Here is a 22,380-nt window from a genome sequence, read left to right on the forward strand (position 1 = left end):
ATTATTCTATTGTACAACACTTTTTTCCTAATTATCAGTTCACCAATTAGTGCTCAAGATTTATTTTTTTAGGTTATGTTTCCATGCAGTTCATACATATTTACTGTACTATCTGCAAAACAACTGAGTGGCTAGTGATGGCAGTCAGGTGAGGAATAAATTGGCAAGCCGCTGCTGTCTACACAACTGTGAGCAAGGGAATCGTGATAATTCAACTGTACAACACTTCTTTCCAATCATCAGTTCACCAATAAATGCTCAAGATTCATTTCTTTAGTTTATTTTTCCATGTTTTATGAATAAAATAACAAATAATGTGCATTATGTCTATATGTTTAAGAAGAAGTTATGTTACAAATGGAATTGTTTGTGTGGCCCTGGATATGAGTGGTATTGTATAAACCACAGTGACATAGCCTGTGTATGAGATTGCAGTACTGCATATATCAGATGTCTGGGAAAAATATTCACTGGGAAAGTAAACTCTCCAAGCTTCCCAGTTAACTGGGATTGTACTGTACTGTATTACTGTACTGTACTGTATCAATACTGTATTATATTATAAGCTTAGCTTTTACCATTTACTCTTGGGAAACTTTTTAGGATAGAGAGTCAAGACAGATAGTAACAATATCATGTTTGACGCCGAGTGTTGAGCCTATGTGAGGGTACTGTACTATGCAGTATCCAACATTTCACTTTATTTAGCGTATGCTTGGCAGAATTACAGTGGGTAATTGAGAGTTTACTGTATGAGTGTGCCATATACAAGGATAATTGTATGGTTTAACACAAGCTGGAAGAGATGAGTGTAGATGTTACTCCTGGGTGTGATGGTGAATTTTGCTACTTGGGGATACGATTACGATAGTATTAGGGATGGTGCAGAAATGAGTATAGTTGCAAGATTTAGATGTGGTTGGAAGAAATTTTGAAAGCTGTTTTTACCCCTGCTGACAGTGAAAGAACTCTTTCCTAATGTAAAAGGGAACTGTGCCATGAGAGGGTAGCAGAGTAAGATTTAGGAAGTGGAGAGATGGAATGGAGCAGTTGTAAGAGTTTTTGAGAGTAGACGCAGATAAAACAAAAGTGATGATCTTAGGATAGGTGATGGCATAATCAAAAGAGGAGTGTGGCCATGCACATAATGCCGTAAGGATGTGGGAAGTAACTTCATATTGTGCAATGTTTGTGATAAGTGGATGCATAAGAGGTGTAATGGTATAAAAGGTAAGCTGTAAAATAATGTTTATTTTTAGTTAGTGGTAGTTGGGGGCACTCACCGTCCACTCACTCAGTGTAGTGCAGTGTTGGGTGTTTGCCCTTTCCTCCCTTCCATCCTTCCTCCTCTGTTTCTTTCCTTCATTCTTTCCTCTTTCTTCTGCCTCCGAATGACGTTACATTCCCTCTTCTGTGTTTGTTTCCTTCATTCTTTCCTCATCCTTTTGCCTATAGGTGACTCTACACTGAGACAAGCCAAATGGTTTCCTGTATACCAGGAAACCATGTACTATGCTGGGTGGTAACCATATGACCAAAGTATGGCATCTGGTGGTTTCATGGGTAATTAAGGTGCTCTAATGGGATTGAGCCTGTGCAGGTTTATGTCTAAGGGGTGATTGGGGTTTATTGCCCATATAATGCCACCCAGGGATGATTGAGGCTGGTCACTCTCATATTAAGTGTCAGGACCAACTTCCCTAGCCCAGGGTTCCTACACTCCTCATGGGGTGACATAGGATTGGATGGTGGATGAATGGTATGGTATGTACAGGAGAGCATGCAAAACTAGATAAATGGGAAAGGAGTAATTTTGCTGGAGAGTCCCTTGAGTGTGTGAATGAGTTTTGTTGTTTTGAGACATCATATGTGCTGGAGGGGAGGTGGGACTGGAACTAGCTCAGTAGCAAGGGTAAGAAGTGGTTGGAAGAAATTTAGGGAGTTGTTGCCCGTCATGACTTTGAGAGGGCTCTCCTTCCTTGTCAAGGGGTCCTTGAATGCAGCATGTGTTAAGAGTGTAATGCTGTACCATAGTGAGATTTGGTCAGTAAGGAGGAGGATATTTATAGGTTCAAACATACAAAAATGAGAATGATTAGGTTGATATCCAGTGCCTCCTTGAATTACAGGCCTCTTGGAGTTAGAATTGCGATTGAAGAGTTGAAAGGATGGATGGGACTTGAATGTATTAGTGTTGTGATAGGATGATGTAGATTGACTTGGTTTGTTTATGAGAGGATGGAGGATGCCAGTTGGGTTCAGAGGGTGAGAGGTTTGATTGTTGAGGGTAGAGCTCTGAGAAACAGACCGAAATATATATGAGACAAGGTCATAGAGGAATGTAACCTCAGGGATATAGAATGAATAGAGAGGCTGCTAAAGATTAAACAATGTGGAGAGCCACCATTATGTGACCAAGACTACACCGGCTGACATGTAGGAGTCATTATAAATGAAATGACACTTTGTGCACAGCATAGTGTGATGTTATATGGCAGTAAAACATGGGCAGTCAAAAAGGGAGATGTTTACAGAATTGAGTACAGAGAAATGAGAATGATGAGACGAATGTGTAATGCAATGCCCATACTATAATAAGAAACAGAATAATCTGTGCATGCTTATATATGAGGACACTTATGCACTGAGAGTGTTAGTGACATAATATCCACAGGTAGGCAGAAGTGGCTGGGTCACTGGCTGTATGATATAATGCAGTGTACAGAAATGAACATAGAAGACAGACTAGGGGAAAGATAGGATGAAGTCCTGAGAAAGAACCTCAAGGGTAGGGGACTTGACCTGCTCTCACTTTCATACTAAACATTTTATTTATTTTTTTGTTGCTAATTTTAACCATATGCCTACCCTAAATCTGATGTACCTGCAGCTCAGATCTTTGACATTTTCCACATTTCTTGTTCACATTTCATACCAAACTGTTAGAGTTCATAAAAATGTACTGTCCTTCCGTGACTTTTTTATGTCCAAACCAACCAGCCGGTCTTCCAAAACACCGTTCAGTTCTTCAAGTACATTCTTCCCATTGTTTCTTACTGTTTCTCTTGTTTCACTTTGCATGTTTTCATACTAGAACATTACTGCTGCCAGGTACAACAACTCAATTTATATCACCCTTTTTTATGACTTTTGCAATTTTACATGTAGATTGTGGCAGAGGGGTTGCGAAGCAGGCTCTGTGGTGTTGCTGTATGGTAGAACCAACTTAGCAACTTGCAAAATGACTTAAAATGTACATCATTGTCTAGGAAATTATATTAGTCATGCACTTCTGTAGTCTTTTTGCTCTATTCATCTTAGTTCCAGACCTCTACTCCCCGTAGTTTCGGAGTGTTATGGTTGGAAATTTCCCAGTTGGCAGGAAACTGCCAACTATATGAGTAGGATCTTCTCCTGTCAAAGCCTTAATGAGTAGCTAGTTAGTCCAATAATCCATAACTTAAGCATGGTGCAGTACTTATACAGACATACCCCAGTTTAACGATCTGATTGGTTAGGTAAAACCCCATCGTTAGGCGGGGTATCGTATATTGGGGTACTTTTAACATGCATTTCAATGTGGACCATTTACTAGCCTTGGGTTTCCCCCCAAACTAAGTCCAAAACCCACCCAGATGAGCCCAAACACAGATTTAAAGGCAATCAAAATTGCCTAACAGCTGTCAAGGAAGCTAACCTGAGCCTAACACCTGTAAATAACTCACCTAAACCAACATGTGTAATCTGAATATTATCAAAGTTAAGTCTGAAAAAATCAAGCTTAGTAAACTGTACCCCAAAATGACAGTGTTCACCCCACCTATGGCTAAAACACATTAATTGAAGGATAAAAGCAGCTTATAAATCAACTTAAACACAATTTTAGTCAAAATATCATCAAAATCGATAAGAAAAATAAAAACCCATCATTAAACTGGGGTTTGGCCATCGTTAGGAGGGATATGGTACATTTTCTACCCCCATTGTTAAGCCAGGGTATCGCATCTAGGGGTATCATATATTGAGGTATTACTGCAGTAATGTATTTCGTCTTCCCTTCTCTTCCCTTGTCCACTGTTGGCCTTGCTTTTCTAGACAGATTTGAGCCTTCCTCAGGTGCTAACATCATGGTAAATAGATCTAGAAGTGCATAAATTTCATTCATGGTCACCACTCATCCTCTTTTTCTGGATTCAGCTTAAGGGATGGGGATAAGAGATTATAAAAGGCACAGTAAAACCTGTGTGATGAAGCATCTGTGAGAAACTGTGGTGTGTTGTGAAAGATCCTGCTTATATGAGATAGGCTATGTACCCCTGGAACTGACTTATATAGGGTAAGTTGTACATCACAGATTAATCCTCATTAAATTACAGACATTGCCTAGTTGTGTCCCATTGCTAATAATAAAACTGAAATACCAGTTTTTCTCAGTTTATAGTATTGGCTGTATTAAAAACTTTGTGATACTTTGAAATATATCCTTCATATATAGCAAAGACACAGTGCAGTACTGTATTTGAAAGTCTTATCTCATCCAACTCTTCACTTCTCACTGTGATTCTGTGGCTCAAATCATGCACTTTTGGTACACATTAACATGACTTCGGCATCACGGTCTTTCTCCATTCAGGTTACAGCTTGATAGTGAAATAACTTTGTATGAGAACTAACAGTATATGTTACTCCCTCCTCACAGGTACCAATGACACACAAGTAGTGGACTTGCCAATCATAGACACACTCTCTCAGCGGCCACCTTACCTCCCACTGGCCATCCCACGTGACATCTCTGAGCGGCTGTCCCGCCTGCATGGCGACCCAGCTGCATGGTGGGTGGGGCAGTTCCTAAAGTACATGCTCAAGCCCCAGCCACACACACAACAGATGCTGGACAGCATGGCTGAGAGTCTTGGCTTCCAGAGACCAATTGTTGGGTATGTTACAGGTTTGTTAGCTGATTTGGGGAGAAGAGGAAAATTTGTACTTGAAGCATCCTTTCATCACTAATTCATATCCCCAGTGAGCTCAGAAAGCAGTACAGTTAGAGCTGTGACTGGACCAGACTGGTGAAGCAAAATCTCTTGGAATTAGCCAACCAGACTGGAACTAGACTAGAAGGATACTTCCTAAATAGTCTAGTAAGATTCAGTGTGTGATCTCCTATACAGGTAACTCGCACGGAACACGTGGGTTTCGTTCCTACCGTGCCGTGTTAGGTGCGAAATCGCGTATATTTAAACTACTCCGTATTTTGCTCCCTAGACCCCTCAAATGTGTTGTTTTGCTGTTATCTGTCACTGGTAATCACTAGAAAGCACTTTAAGTGGTTAGAAGGTTTATTTAATGTTATAACTCACAAATACAGTACTCCAGAGCAAAACTTCAACACACAAATACTGTACGTAAACACAAGGAAACATTCTGACGCCGATCATTGGTAATCATATAAATCAGGTTAACTGGTACCAGTGCTTTAACTTACAAGTACATACCAGAACAGTACAGATTTAACTTAGAAATGCAGTACTGTGATATCGAATGATTTCAGTGCATAATCTGTTAGGAATGGCTGGGAAAAAAAAAATGTTATGAATATATTTTCACCTTTTTGATATATGTTTATGGTAGTTTCGAGTTATTTTTTACGTTATCGTTGTGCCCATGCTTGGAAAAGGGAGCAAAAGAGTTGAATTTTCAGTCTTAAATGAGAAAACTGCACGTCCTCCAAGGCTAGACTCTGCCACGGAAGAATAAAGTGGAGGGTCAGTCCGATTAGCAATAAGGAAGTTGTGTCAACTTCCAGCTCCCACACCACGAGAATGGCTAAAAATAGAATCGTAATGCAGTTTCAGAACTAACAATAAGTCTAATTATTACGAATACAGATACAAAGCAGAAATAAATACGTTTACAGACGGGGAAAACGTACTTCTTCCGTCATAACACGTTCATCTTTCTCTGTCATTTTACGTTCATCTTTATCATTTTACCTTGTTATTTTCGCGATATATATTGCTGTCTCGTAAACAAGGTGGTTGTTTGTGTTTTGCAAGGGAGGAAAAAGATTGTATTTTTTGTCTGGGTCGAGATAATGGGTGTAACTATGTGTGGGTAGGCATGGCCACGAGCGAAAAAATCGTACATCCACTCATCACGATAGCAGGTGGTGAACTGACAGATGATACATGAGAGGGTGAAGTCAAGGTCAGTCTCATGTCCCAGATTTTCGTTCACTTCCCGAAAGTTTTCACAGTTTTCTACAAGTTGCACTGCATCAAATGATCCAAACCATTACAGCAAACCTGAGCAAATAGGTAAAGATACCAAGACAAAAATGTATTTTTCTCTTATTATAAGTCTTTAACGAACAAACAAAAAAGGCAATATTCCGACGCCGATCATGGGTAATCATATAAATCAGGTTAACTGGTTACAAGGCTTTATTTAATGCTTTAATTACTTACAAGTACATACCAGAACAGTAAATATTTAACTTACAAATACAGTACTGTAGAAAAGCAGTACAGTAAGAGTTTAACGAACAAACAAAAAAGGCAATATTCCAACGCTGATCATGGGTAATCATATAATTCGGGTTAACTGGTTACAATGCTTTATTTAATGATTTAACTTTATTTAAGTGCTTACAAGTACAGTACATACGAGAACAGTAAATATTTAACTTACAAATACTGTACAGTACTGTGGAAAAAACAAACAAATAAAAAAGGCAATATTTTGACGCCTATCAGGTAAACTGGTTATAAGACTTTATTTCTTGCTTTAACGTTATTTAATAGTACTTTAAGTTGCACATAAACTTACCAGAACAGTACAGTACTGTAAATATTTAACTTACAAATACTGTGCTACTGTACTCGGGAATGTCTCACTCACTGAATAATTTCCCGCCTAGATCGTAACGTAATCAAAACAAACCGCGCGCTGCGGTGACATTCGAGGATTTGATCTTTCAAAGGCCTCTCCTGCGTTAATTTGTAGTTTTCATAATGGTTTTTTAATCTTACGTTGTCTTATATGTATCCCAGCCCTTACCGTGTATAATTGCGAGCGCGTTCCGTGAGATCGTGTTCCATGCAAGTTACCTGTAATTAATTCTTGGGACTGTACCAGATTACCAGAGTCAATACTGTACCACTGGAATTTGATTACCGAACTGGGCCTTGCTAATAAACTGTAATCGTAGATGCCACAAAATGATGAACTATATCATTACATGGCGGGACCACATTTCAACTAATGGATCCCTGCTGTACATACTTGAATATTCCCACCTTTCCACCTTGTGTCAATATAGGTAAGACTAATGCTACTGTTGATGATGATGATATGATCAGAGGCATCAGTCATAGTGATTTCATTTGTTATGGGTTTTGTGCCCGAAATCAAGATGGTTAACGACACGGCCAGGAGGTACACATCTGACATTGATTGGGTCTAGGCAACATCTCGTATGCTGTATACTGTTCTGGTAAGTATCAGAAACATACATAGGTATGGTTAGGTTAATAGAAAATTATGAAAAGGGCACAATAAAGAAGAAACACATATCAGAGAGAGACCTGAGATGTGCCTGAAGTAAGAGGTTTTGAGACTAGAGGGTGGAGAGTTAGTGGTCTCCACCACCTGAGATAAACTCATCAAGTAGGGCCTCATCTTTGAATCCCTCAAAACCATCAGAAAACACAGATAATGCTCCACCACTGTTGGTAGAAGAGAGCACAGGTGCTCTATAACAGTTTTTTATGGCAAAAAAATGTGTAATAACAGCTGGAGTGCAGATTTCTATTTTTCAGTTATATTGAAAATTACTATAACCAAGTGCATGGTAACCAAGGGATCACTGTACTGTACTGGTCATGAAGTACTGTGACAAGAATGTGAAATAAGCAGCAAAAGGGTGAAATTATTGGCCTAATTAGTGTAAAATAGGTATAGTTTTCATTTTTAGTACAGTACCCTCACATCCAGTACGGTATTTTTGTCAGACCGTACTACTGTACTGGACAAAATCCGTACTGGACAAACAACATGGGAAAAATATTGTTAGACAAGCCTTGAAAAAGTACCCCCCAAATTCAACTTATTGCATTTTAACACAACTAAGATTTAACCAACCTTTAAGGTGAGTGGTGATGGGCTGGGGGGGGGAGGGGGAGGGGTTTCCGAGGCTGTAGAAGGTCCTATTGACCTGCTGGAGGAGGGCCTTCAGGATCCTGAGAAGGCCTCTCTGCTTCAACCTCCCTCATAAATCCCTCATAGTCACACACTGACACGTTGTCATCTTCGTCATCAGGGGGAAGTGCAATACTGCAGTTTGACTGGAACGTGTCATGAGTCATGAGGAATGCATGCTGAACTGGAGCAGCAGTACTAGGGAAACATTTCTCGGTATTGGCCATCTTCCCGCACGCGTGTGGGTAATAGTACTGGACACAGCACATCTAATATAGTGTAGCACTAGCCGTGTGTGTGTGTGTATTTTGGACAGCCGAAACTACATTCAAATCGCACCAAAATTGGCACAAAAATCGCAAAAAATTCGCTGATGTGAAGAAACTTGGTCCTATCATGATTGAAAAACTTTTACTATATTTAATGAGCGATCCCATTTTGACAAAAAAATGTTGCTCCCAGCACCCGGCATAGGATCTCCATAGAATTTTTTGCCCACAGCTATTACTAAAATATATTATAGCAGTGTGAGAGCCCTCCGCAGGAGCAAGTGTGAGTGGCTTGAAGGGCCCACGAGCACTTGTCAGTACTAGAGAAGAACTCCTCCTATTTGGCCCACTTTGCGCGGCCGATCCATACTAGCCCAACAAATCTGTACGACAGTAATAAATTATTATATTTTTTTGCTGACAGTACTGGATGAAATAACACTGGACAAATGCATACTGGACATGAGGGTACTGTACTAGAATTCTGTCTATTGATCTATTGCCAGGTGCGATAATCCCATAAGGGATGGCCACAGACAAATTACCTCCATGTTGCCCTGTCCCCCACCATTTCAATGCCCTCCACCCATCCCACACAGCCCTCTCTCATATACCTTTCTACTCCATCCCTCCATCTCATCCTCAGCCTCCCCATCCCTCTTCCCACCCTCCACCTCACTCACACTCTCTCCATTAGTCTCTCACTCTCTTTCCTCTCCACATGACCAAACCACAGCTCTTTCTATCACATCCACATCCACACCACAATGCTCCTTCATTTCCTCATTTTTCGGTCAGTCTCTCCATGTAACTCCACAAGCTGCTCTCAAAAAAGTCAATTCCACTGCTGTCACTCTTGACTTGTGTCCTTCCAAGAAGGTCCAAGTGTCACTTCTATAAATTAGGAGTAGTTTCTTAGTACTATCATGCAGCAACTTTTTTTACTTCCATGCTCACTTCCCCATTTCATATCACTGCTTTCAAAGAAGTAATAACCTTTCTTCCCTGTTGTATCCTTTCGAGCACTTCATCCTCCAAACTTCCATCCATACTCATCACACTACCGAAGTACTTAAATGCACTCACATTTTCCATTTTCTCATCATCTATTCTTACTGTACATTCAGTGACTTGTCTTGAAGACCATAACTTTACTCTTCCCTAAGTTCTGTTTCTTACACACTCTCCCAGGCTCATTCACCAAGCCTTGTAGTTCCCCTTTGGAGCCATCAGATATAACAGACTATTAGCTTTATCGGATCAGTTCAAGACACACTGCACATCCACCTAATTATTTTCATTTCTGTACATTTGAGCCTGCAAGGAGGATATTCACAGGCTCAGACATACAGAAGTGACATTGATTAGGTGAATGCACAGTGCATCCTTGAAAGCAAAGCCTGGGGGGCTAGGTTTATGATGGATGAGTTAAAAGGTAGGATGGGACTGGAGTGTATTGGTGTTGTGATGAGAGGCAGATTGAGATGGTTTGGGTATGTGGAGAGGATGGGGAATGACAGTTGGATGCAGAAGGTGAAAAGTGTTAACGTTAGGAGTAGGGTTGTGAGAGACAGATTGAAAAAGACCTGGAATAAGGTTATTGACTGTGACCTCGGTGATAAGGGACTGAATAGGGAGGCTGCCAGAGATCGAGCAGCATGGAAAGCTGCCATTATGCAACCAAGGCTGATGCATGCAAGCATGTTAGAGCCTTTATAAATGAAGTGAAAGGGTATATAGTGATCCCGTGGTTATTATGCACTTGGTTATAGTGGTTCTTGTTATTGCTGCTAGATGAAAATCTGCACTGCTGCTGTTATCAAGCATTTTTGGTCTAAAAAATATCATTATCATGCACTTGAGCTGGTTTCAGCTGACAATGATGATGCAAAGTCTGTGGTTTCTGATGGCTTTGTTTTGAGGGATTCAGAGATGAGGCCCTACTTGTGGAGTTAATCTCAGGAGGTGGAGACCACTATCTCTCCACCCCTTAGCCTCAGAACCCCTAACCTCAGGCCCATCTCAGTTCTCTGTATAGTATGTGTTTCTTCATTTTTGTTCCCAAATATCATTCTCTGTTAACATAACCATTACTGTGTGTATTTCTGATACTTACCATAACAGTATGTATGTATTTAGTCAGTCTAAATTGTTGTAAAAGGGAAAATGTAGGTTTACAAGAGGAGTGCTCTGTACGAATTGGGATAAATCCCCAAGATTCTGTGCATTATTTATCGTGTAGTTTTGTTATCTTACACCCTATGCACGATACCAATGATGTGTGATAACAGACGGGTCACTGTATGGTGGTACCAGTATATGTATCAAAGCCAGTTGCCATTATTGTATTGTACATAAAATTCTGTATGAAGTAGAAGTGACAGGAAATGAATTGAAAAGATAATGGAAGCACAGTGTAAATTGGCTTTAAATTTATGTTAGTACACAAAATTAAAATGAAGTGCACGTACAATAAAAGTTTGATACAGTGGTATGAGAATACTGTACATAATGTTTACCTGTGGTACAGTAGAATTTCTGTGCAAATACTAGACAGCGTTATACAGTTTGGAGGGCAGCAGCCAAAAATTAGTAATAATAAATAAAAATAAATAAATAAACATAGAATAGTGAAGCTTGATTTTAATAAGCATAAATGGAAAAATACAATTTACAAATATGCAATTGTAGCCAGCCGGTCTAGTCAGTTAATTGCATTACAGTAGTAGCTGTTCAGTATGGCACTGTGCTGACCCACACCCATTTGGCACCACTTTCATTGTGTTAACACAAATTTGCAGGCACTGATGCCATATTCATTGTCAGGCATCTTAAGGAAAAATAAATAGAAAAGAACAGAGAACTGTACTTTGTTTTTGTTGAGTTGGAGAAGGCCTTTAACAGAGTCTCTATGTTGGTGGTGAAGTGGACAGTGAGAAAGATTGGGATCGAGGAGTGGCTGGTTGGAGTGGTTATGGCTATATATGTGGGTGCTCACATCCAGGTGAGAGTGAACAGGGATTTGATTGATGAGTTTTCTGTGAATGTTGGCAAGTATCAGGAGTCAGTCTTGAACTAATTGTTTGTCGTGGTGCTTGAAGCTCTGGCATGTGACTTCTGAAATGGACTCTGATGGGAGATGTATACTGATGACTTGGTGTTGATTGCAGAGAATGAAAGGGAGGCAAAGGAAAGATTTAGGAAATGGAGAGATGGAATGGGGCACAAGGGTTTGAGAGTAAATGTGGATAAAATGAAAGCAATGATTTCTAGGACTGGTGATGTACTGTCAGAGTAGAGGGAGTGTGTGTATGTGCAGTTTGCCACAAGGGTGTGGGAAGTACTATCTTGTTCAGTGTTTGTGGTGAATAAATAATGCAGTGATATTAGCGGTAGGCTGCAAAATAATCCTGACTTCGTGTGTGTGGTGTGTCGGGGAGAGCATGTAGACATTGACAGGCATGAAAAAATTTATCTTCCTGGAGAATGAGTGTTTGGAGGAGTTTTGTTATTTGGGGGACATGTTATATGCTGCAGCTGGCTCAGTGGCTAGGGTAAGAGTGGTTGGAGGAAGTTCAGGAAGCTGTTGCCACTCCTAACACTGAGAGGGCTCTTCTTCCATGCTAAGGGATCCTTGTATGTGGCATGTGTTAGGAGTATAATGCTGTATGGTAGGGAGGCCTGGGCTGTAAAGGAAGAGGATATTCATAGGCTCAAACCTGCAGAAATGACAATGATTAGATGAATATGTAGTGTTTCCTTGAAAATGAGACCTGGGGAGAGGGGAAGGTAATAGGATTATGATTGAAGAGTCGTGAGGAAGGTTGAGACTGACCTGTATTGGTGTTGTGGTGAGGAGGGGTATATTGAGATGGTTTGGGATGTTGAGAGAATGGAGGATGACAGTTGGGTACAGAAAGTGAGAAGTGTGGACATCAGGGTTAGGGTGACAAGAGACAGACCGAAAAAGACCTGGGACAAGGTCGTAGTGTATGACATCAAGGATAATGGACTAAGTAGGGAGACTGCCAGAGATTGAGCAGTGTGGAGAGCTGCCATTAGGTTACCAAGGCTGATGCATGCAAGCATGTTGGAGCCTTATAACCAATACAATAAATTATATGACTATAGTATCTGTCTATCTATCTATCTATCTATCTGTCTATCTCTATATATGTCCATCAATCTGTCTGTCTGTCTGTCTATCTCTCTATCTATCTATCTGTCTTTTTATCTGTCTTTCTACCTATATTTATCTATCTATCTATCTGTTTGTCTGTCTGTCTGTCTATTTATCTATCTATCTATCTACACACACACACACACACACACACACACACACACACACACACACACACACACACACAGTATTTATTTAGATTTCAAGAAAGCATTTGACAGAGTACACCGAAGACTTTAATGGAAAACCATCAAGGAGGAGTCCAAGGCAACCTGTACTGTTGGATACAGGAATTTCTCTGAAAAAGGGAAATGAGAACAGTACTGAGGGGAAATTACTCATCATGGAGGGAAGTGACTAGCAGAGTTCCACAGGGCTCAGTGCTGGCACCAATTATGTTTTTATTACAGTGATATATAAATGACATAGATAATAACATTGGAAATGGAAGCTATCTTAATATGTGTGTGGATGATGCAAAAATACAAAGGAGAATTCCTAACACAGACTCTTGCAGAGAGCTATTAGAAGAATTAAATAAACTTCATGAATGAAGCAATGAATGGCAAATAGAATACAATGTGGACAAGTGTCAAGTAATTAAGCTTGGTAAAAGTGAAAAAAGACCAGATCGTGATTATAAGTTAGGAAGATCAACCTTACACATACCAGAAAGGGAGGAGGACTTAGGAGTGGTTATCAATAACAGACTATCTCCTGCTGACCGCATCAGTGAGAGGGTACAGAACATGTGTACGCTGCTTGCTAAAATGAGAATAGCATTCACATATATAAATGAAGACATGCTGAGAAAGAAAAGAGCATCATTCATCAGACCAACCCTGGAGTATGCATCAGTAGTCTTGAATCATCATCTCAAAAAGCACATGGATACGATTGAAAAAGTATGAAGGGCAGCTACAAGATGGGTACCAAGCTTAAGGGATCTAAGCTATGAAGAGAGACTAGAAAAATTGAATCTACTAATACTACAGGAGAGAAGGAAAAGAGGAGACATGATTATGCTATACAAATGCATCTCAGGGAAAGATAAAATAGACATAAATGAATATGTAATGTATGGGGAAGCATCAGCAAGAGGACACTGCAAAAAACTACATAAAAAGAGAGACGATAAAGACGTAAGGAAATTCAGTTTCCCAAATAGGGCAGTTGATCAGTGGAATGCACTACTGAATGAAATAGTATGTGCCAAAACTATTCATATTTAAGGATATGTATGATATAAATGGTTTAATACAAGGGACAGTATGAGCTTGACTCATTCCAGTACAGATACAATTAGGTAAGAAGAGTTAGGTTAAAAAACACACACACACACACACACACACACACACACACACACACACACACACACACACACACACACACACACAGGTCGCCAACAGAGACGGAGCTCTTCCTGGATCGTGTGGAAATAATCGCTAAATCAGCGGAGAAAAAGAAGACCAGCCTATTGTGATTATGTAAATGAGTGGGTGAGTCGTGGTCCCATCGGTCAATAGTAAAAAAAAAAAAAAAAGAAACTCAGGTTTTGGTCAAATAGTACAAGATACAGTGGAAATTGAAAGATTCCATATGGTTGCACAATGGCAGAGGGCGACGGAGCTTTGTTTACATATGGTGAAAAGGAATTTGAGGGCTTCTCCAGAGACGATGTGGGAAATGGAAGTACTAAGTTGAACCAGAGTAGCTGGAGTAGAGAAAACAGCAGAGAGGAATGTCCAGGTATTAAAAAAGATATGGGTAGTAATTAGAGTTACAGGAACGAACCCGAGAGCAGGAGAGAGAGACTGGAAAAAGTTTGCACGTGCAGTGTGGAGCAAGAAAGAGAAGTCACAGAATTGAGAGTGAGTAATGAATCTGCATCAAATGAAATAAAATAGCTCAAGAGAGAGAATAAGAGGTTGGAAGAAGAAAGGCACAGGATGAAAAGTAAAGTAGATGAGTATGACTCTAAGTCACGGATGCAAGATGAGCACATTAAGGAAATCAAGGAACAACATAAGGAGTAGAAGAAGATTCAGGAGGAAGGAAACATAAATTTGAAAGAGATTATTGAACAACAAAAGGAAAAGATGGAGAAGGAAGTGGTTAGGATACTGAGAAGTAGAGAAATGTTAGTCAGGAATGTAGCAGATTAGAAGAAATGTGTAATAATTTCAAGAGTAAAACAAAAATGTATGACAATAAGAACAGAAAGAGAAAAAGAACTGAGTAAGTTTAAAAAAATAATATCAGTAATCACAGAGGAAAACAACGAAGCTCAAGATGAGATTGAAGAGGTGTTTAGGTTAGGAAAGTACGGGGAAGGAGGGGCAAGGCCTGTGAAGGTAAAGTTTAAGTCCTAGGCAACATTAAATGAAATTATCAATAGAAGATGGAAATTATCAGACAAGGAAGGGTTCAAAAATGTTTGGATAAGGAGAGATGCAAATGAGGAAGAAAGGGCTAAAATAAAGGAGTTAGTAAAGGAAGCAAAGGTAAAAAACAAGCAGAGAACAGAGGAAGAGAAGACAGTGATTTATTGGAGAGTCATGGATCAGAAATTAAGGAATTGGTACCAATGGAGAGAAGGAGAAAAGAGGGTATAAAAAACATAAAATGATAACTTGAAGGTGGCATATACTAATGTTGATGGTTTAATGTCGGCAAGGCTAGAAATCAACGATTTCTTGAGGGTAGATGAACCTGATATTATGTGCTTTGTAGAGACCAAGTTAAAAGAAGATATTGATGTTCATATGGGGAAATGGTAAATACAAACTGTGGAGAAGAGACAGAAAAGAAAAAGCTGGAGGAGGAGTGATGATAGCAGTGAAGAACAACATAAATGTAGATACCGTGGAAATGGGAGAAGGCAGGGCCGAAGTGATAAATATGAAATTAGAAACTGTAGAGAATAGCAAGAGAGAGATGGTGGTAGTGTATGTTCCCCCTAAGACAAGAGCATGGAGTGGTGATGAATTCCAGGAAATGATGTCAGACATGGCTGTTTATTTACGGGAAATGATTGAGAAAAGCAACGATATAATTTTAATGGGTGACTTCAGTTGTAAAGAGGTGAACTGGGAGGAATGGAACTTACGAGGCAGCGAAGATTCGTGGGGCACTATATTATTAAATATAACAATGAACAATGTGATGACGCATTGGGTCAAAGAAGATACATGGTTCCGAGGTGTGGACACACCAGCAAGACTGGATTTACTGTTTACCAAAGAACCCAATGTAATAGAATCTTTGAAATATCTGTTGCCTATTGGAAAAGTGATCATGTGGTCATTGAGTTCCAGATGATAACAGGGAAGATTCAACGTTGGGAAAGCAAACTTTTCAGGATTGAGAAAACTTTTTGAAATTGCAGATTTGAGAAAATTCAGAGACACAAGAGAGATACAGAGGAAGTGAGATATTTTTCTGGGCCTCTATACTTCGGGAGTGGAAAAATTTGTGCCAAGAGTAAGGGGGAAAGAAACAGGAAGAAGGAGTGGTTTAATAGAAAGTATATGATAGCAAAAAAAAAAAAAAAAGAGAGAGAGACAGCATGGAACAATTGGAGAAAGAGAGGTAACAACAGAACAAAGGAAGAATGTAAAAGAACTAGAAATGAATACACAAGAATTCGTAGAGAGGAAGAAAGGAATTATGAAAAAGGTATAATAGACAAATGTAAGGATGAACCCAAACTGTTTTATAGATTTGTCAGTGGTAAACTGAAACAAAAGGAAGGAATCACCAAACTGACAGTAGAAGGAGAGGTCTATAAAGATACGACAATGCAAGCAGAAATAATGAACAAATGTTTCCAATCAGTTTTCACTAATGAAAAAGAGTTTGTGGAAGAGGAGGGAGTGACTAGAAACATAGTGATAAAAGATATAAAGGTGGAAGTACAGGAGGTGTATAAATTACTGGAAACTCAAGATGTAAGGAAAGCCCCAGGACCTGATGGAATCTCTAATTGGGTACTGAAGGAATGCAAAGAATAACTGGCAGATAAGATTCACAGTTTAATTGTGTGTTCTCTGGAAGAGGGGAAAGTGCCTCAAGAATGGAAGAGGGCAAATGTGATCCTAGTTTATAAGGGAGGAAACAGGGATGAACCCCTGAATTATAGACATTGTCCCTAACCAGCATGGTCGCAAAATTGTGCGAGAGAATTCTGAAAAATAGATGGGTAAAATATCTGGAAGAGATGAATATTCTGGCTGATAGTCAGTTTGGATTCAGAAGTGGAAGGTCATGTGTTTCCAACTAGTTGAGGTTTTACCCAAGAGCGATTGATGTGCTACAGGAGAGAGATGGTTGGGTGGATTGTGTGTATTTAGATTTGGAGAAGGCCTTCAACAAGGTACCCCATAAAAGACTAATGTGGAAACTAGAGCATATAGGAGGACTGAAGGGGAACCTCCTGGAATGGATGAGAGACTTTTTGAGACAGAGAAATGAGGACAGTAATAAAGGATAAAGTGTCTGGATGGAGGGAAGTAACAAGTGGAGTTCCATAGGGTTCGGTGTTGGTGCCAGTAATGTTCCTGATTTATGTAAATGATATGGTAGATGGAGTGAACAGCTATGCTAGTCTGTTTGCTGATGATGCAAAGATCTTGCGGAAGGTAGAGGTTGAGGAAGATTGTAAAATGCTGCAGGAGGATCTGGATAGGATACACGATTGGGGTCAGATGTGGGAAATGAAATTCCATGCAAAGAAATGTAAAATATTGGAAATGAGTAAAAGTACCAAGAGGCCATCACTGATTTATTTGATGGGTAATGAACCAGTCACAAAAGCAAGAGAAGAGAAAGGTCTGGGAATGCTGGTCCAGGACAGTTTGTCACCTGAAAAACACATTATCAAGACAGTTAGAGAGACGTATAAACTCTTTACTAACATAAGAGTAGCTTTTCATTATATGGATGAGGAGATGATGAAAAAATTGATAATGCCATGATCCACCCCAGGTTAGAATATGCAGCAGTAATGTGGTCCCCACACAAAAAGAAAGGTATAAACAAGATTGAGAGAATACAAAGAACAGCAACCAAAATGGTCCCCAGTGTGCCAGATCTTTTGTACTGAGAGAGGCTGAAAAAGCTGGATTTGCCTTCCTTAGAGGAAAGGAGAGAGAGAGGGACGACATGATTGTAGTGTTTGGGACCATGGTGGGAGTAGATGAAATTGACAGAGATCTGTTTGTATAGGATAAGAGAGTAACAAGAGGACACGGAATGAAATTGAAGAAGCCAAGCTGCGTGAAAGATATCAAGAAATATAGTTTTCTTTATAGATGCACAGACCTGTGGAATAGCATGGACAAAGAGATCATCCAATCAAAAAACTTAAATGAGTTTAAAGCTAAATTTGACTTATTGAGAAACAGAAACGGGACCCCACGAGCATAGCTTACTTCCTGTATATCACAATTAGGGAAATACAATTAGGTAAACACACACACACACACACCAAGAGAGAGAGAGAGAGAGAGAGAGGTGATGCTGTTAGGGACAGAAGACAATCACCTTACCCTTCTTTAAAACTCTGGACTGATAGCTTAACATCAGCCACAGCACTTGAGAGTCATATGGGAGTGGGTGTAGCTATTTTTATTAATTTCTGTTTATGTATATTGGTGAAGATTTATTAATTTTTGGTTTTTAACTAATAGAGCTGTATAGTTGCAGAATACCGTATTGTACTTTATGGCTGATGTATGATCAGAGAGTAGTTACTGTAGTTTGGAACCACATTCCAAATGAAGGTGCACACACAGAGCTTCCTGTCTGAAGGTTATTAACTCCATCATTATAGTGATTCAGCAGATACTTTTATTTAACTCAGGAAGGACCTCTCTTACTAATGGGGTTGTTGAAGACTTTGTCCAACCATTTCTGTGTGAAATGCCGCTCATGTTGATAGATATATACCAGTATATTTTTTAATAACTTAAGAGAGGAAGGAAAACAAATGATTAAAAAAGAATAATAATAATCCATACACCAGATTACTGGTTTCTTCAATTAAACAACGTGGAGATAAAAAAAAAATTAAATACAGTAAAAGTCCATTAATCCAAATGGCAGTGGACCATGAATCATTCCAATAATCAGATTTTTCGGATTTTTGGGTGGGACCCCTAAGACACTTAATTTCATGCTTAAACTGAAATTTTACTGAATGGATCATTTTTCATTCATTCATAAAACAATATGGCCTGTGCACGTTTCTTGTAGAACTCGTTTCGCAAGATATGGAAATTGATCACCTCAGCCCCATTGTAAAGATTATTTTGTTCAACAAAATGCACCAGTTTATCAAAGTATACAGAAGCTTCCTTCCACGAAACTTCCATGACCACACCGCTCGGCACTCTGAGCATTGGGCACCCAGTTTGAATTTTTTTATTTATTTATTTTTTTTTTTACGTTTGGAGTTTTTGTCAGCCTTCTTCAAAAATTTGGATTATTGGGATTTTTGGATTATCCGTGTTCAGATTAATGGACTTTTACCGTTTGTACATCATCATCATAGTGAGTGTGTAGATCTCCTTAGTCCTTGCTGGCTTGTTGGTACAGGTCAGAGTAGAAAATGTGTAAACTCACCAAAGTTTGAATAAGAGATGGCAGGAAGTACATTATTTGTATCATATAAAAAGTGCTAGGGGTCACAAGGTTGTCTGCTTTGATGTAAATGATTTGAACTGTGTTAGTCTGGCCTCCATCCATCATATGTTCCTGATGGAATGATAAGGATTTGTTCTTTATTTTATTTTTTTTACCTTCTGATCTAAAATTTGTCTGTTCCTACAACTTCCAGCATCCATGTTCGGCGCACAGACAAAGTTGGAACAGAGGCGGCATTCCATTCCATCAGTGAATACATGAACCATGTGGAGAACTACTACGCCCGGCTGGCACTCGCCACCCCTGGTGTTATTAAACGTGTCTACCTCGCCTCAGATGATCCTACCGTCATTACAGAAGCACAGAAAAAGTACTGTTATACTGTATTTACTTTTTTCTCATTGCACTTGTTGTTGTTGTTGTGAGTGACTTACATATACACAAAGTAATTGTTTTTATATGTCAGGGCAACTTGTACTCTACATAAGAGAAGTAGCAGATCATCTCTGTAGGGATTAGTGAAAATTTAACTGACAGCTTTTCTGTAATTCACCATGGGCTTCCATCCAGCCATTATCCAATCCAGTATTACCCCAGCAGGAGCACAGGGGCATGGGGACAGGTTACAGAATTGCTACATGGAAGGTGAGAGTGCCCAACAGCTTGCCTCCCAGCAGCATTACATGAACAATAAACCCCAACCACCTCTTATAATCAGACCCTTATCGACCATATCCAGATGGCTTACCTTAGCTCACAAGACCACTAGGCATTTAAGAAATGTATGAAGGCAATGAGTCTAAAGCACTGCATCAGTACACAGCATGACAGCCCAACCTTGATCTTCCTGTATGCATTATAGAACGGTCTTATTGAGGGGAAAGTACCCTTGTGCAATAGGAGTTACTACAAACTTTATAGTAAAACACCATATCAAAATGGTGACTTAAAATGCAAACTAATTACAGTCATTTCTTTTTCTTCTTCTTCTTTCGGCTCCCCCCTTAGGAGTCGCCACAGCGGATCACCCATCTCCATCTTACTGTGTCTTCTGCATCTTCTTCTCTTACACCTACCACCCGCATGTCCTCCTTCACTATATCCATAAACCTTCTCTTTGGGCCTTCCTCTCTTTCTCCTGCTTGGTAACTCCATTTGCAGCATCCTCCTTCCGACATACTCCTCATCCCTCCTCCGCACATGTCCAAACCATCTCAGTCTTGCCTCTCTAGCTTTGTCCCCAAACAGATTTAAATGTGCTGTCCCTCTAATATGTTCATTTCTAATTTTATCCAACCTCGTCACTCCTAGTGAAAAACGTAACATCTTCAATTCTGCTACCTCCAACTGTGCCTCCTGTCTTTTTGTCAGTGGTACTGTCTCCATTCTGTACAACATGGCTGGCCTCACTACAGTCTTATAAACTTTCCCTTTCATTTCTGCAGAGACCCTTCTGTCACAGATCACTCCTGTCACCTTCTCCACCCACTCCATCCCACCTGCACTCTCTTTTTTACCTCTGTACCACACTCTCCATTACTTTGTACAGTTGACCCCAAATATTTGAATTCATCTACCTATGTCACCTCTACACCTTGCAGCCTCACGGTTCCCCTGTCATCTCTTTCATTTACAGACATGTAGTGAGTCTTGCCTCTGCTTACTTTCATTCCCCTTCTCTCCAGTGCATATCTCCATCTCTCAAGCTCTACCTCAGCTTCCTCCCGGCTCTCACTACATATCACAGTGTTGTCCGCAAACATCATAGTCCATGGAGGCTCCTGTCTAATCTCATATGTCAATCTCTCCATCACCATTGCAAACAAGAAGGGGCTCAAAGTCGATCCTTGATGCAATCCCACCTCTACCTTGAAACCCTCAGTCATTCCTACTGCACATCTCACTGCTGTTACACTGTCGTCGTACATGTCCTTCACCACCCTCCTGTACTTCGCTGTCACTCCTGACTTTCTCATACAGTACCACAGCTCCTCTCTCGGTACCTTATCATAAGCCTTCTCCAAGTCTATAAACACACAGTGCAACTCCTTCAGGCCTTCTCTGTACTTCTCCATCACCATTTTCAAAGCAAATATGGTGTCTATAGTACTTCTCCCTGGCATGAAACCAAATTGTTCCTCGCAGATCCTCACTTCTCTTCTCAGCCTAGCTTCCACCACTCTTTCCCATATCTTCATTGCATGGCCGATCAGCTTTATATCTCTGTAGTTGCTGCAGCGCTGCACATCACCCTTGTTCTTGAAAATAGGAACTAGAATACGTTTTCTCCACTCCTCGCGCATCCTCTCACCCTCCAGGATTTTGTTAAACAATGTGGTAAACCACGTCACAGCCATCTCTCCTAAGCTCCTCCATGCTTCCGCTGGTATACTATCTGGGCTCACTGCCTTGCCATCCTTCATCCTCTTCATGGCATTCCTCAGTTCCTCTCTGCTGATCTCTTGTACTTCCTGACTCACTACCTCCAACTCTTCCAACCTTCCATCTCTCATATTTTCTATATTCATCTACTCTTCGAAATACTCCTTCCACCTTCTTAGTATACTCTTCTCACTTGTCAGTACATTGCCATCTGCATCCTTCATCATTCTAACATGCTGCACATCCCGCCCAGCTCTGTCTTTCTGCCTGGCTAATCGGTACAGGTCTTTTTCTCCTTCTCTATTATTCAACTTCTCGTACAGCTTCTGGTATGCCTTTTCTTTTGCCTTAGCAACCTCTTTCTTGGCTATGTTCCTCTTCTCCTTATACTCCCGAATGCTTTCTTCGTCTCTGTGTCTATCCATATTCTTCTTTGCCTGCTTCTTCCTATTTATGCTATCCTGTACTTCCTTATTCCACCACCAAGTCTCCTTATCTTCTGTCCTCTGTCCCGATGTCACCCCGAGTACCTTCTTGGCTTCTCCCTCACCACTTCTGAGGTAACTGCTCATCCATCCTCGTCTTCCCTGCCCCCGAAAGCCTGGCTCACCTCATCCCTAAATTTACTACTGAAGTCTTGCTCCTTCAGCTTCCACCACTTAATCCTTGGTTCACTCTCACTTTCCTCCTTGTCTTCACTTTCAA

At 40.1% G+C, this 22,380-nt stretch overlaps 1 protein-coding gene across 1 annotated transcript in view; it reads left to right on the forward strand.

The window, feature by feature from the left end:
- Positions 1-22,380, forward strand: part of FucT6 (alpha-(1,6)-fucosyltransferase 8) — a 373,788-nt gene that overhangs the window by 258,697 nt on the left and 92,711 nt on the right. Inside the window, exons 6-7 of the mRNA XM_080286030.1 lie at positions 4,700-4,937; positions 19,487-19,663. Coding sequence (XP_080142156.1) covers positions 4,700-4,937; positions 19,487-19,663 — 415 coding nt within the window. The remainder of the gene's footprint in view (positions 1-4,699; positions 4,938-19,486; positions 19,664-22,380) is intronic.

Source organism: Coenobita brevimanus, chromosome 110 (assembly GCF_032717465.1).
Source record: "Coenobita brevimanus isolate Jiangsu-jjx chromosome 110, ASM3271746v2, whole genome shotgun sequence".
In the NCBI taxonomy this organism is placed as follows: Eukaryota; Metazoa; Arthropoda; class Malacostraca; order Decapoda; family Coenobitidae; genus Coenobita; species Coenobita brevimanus.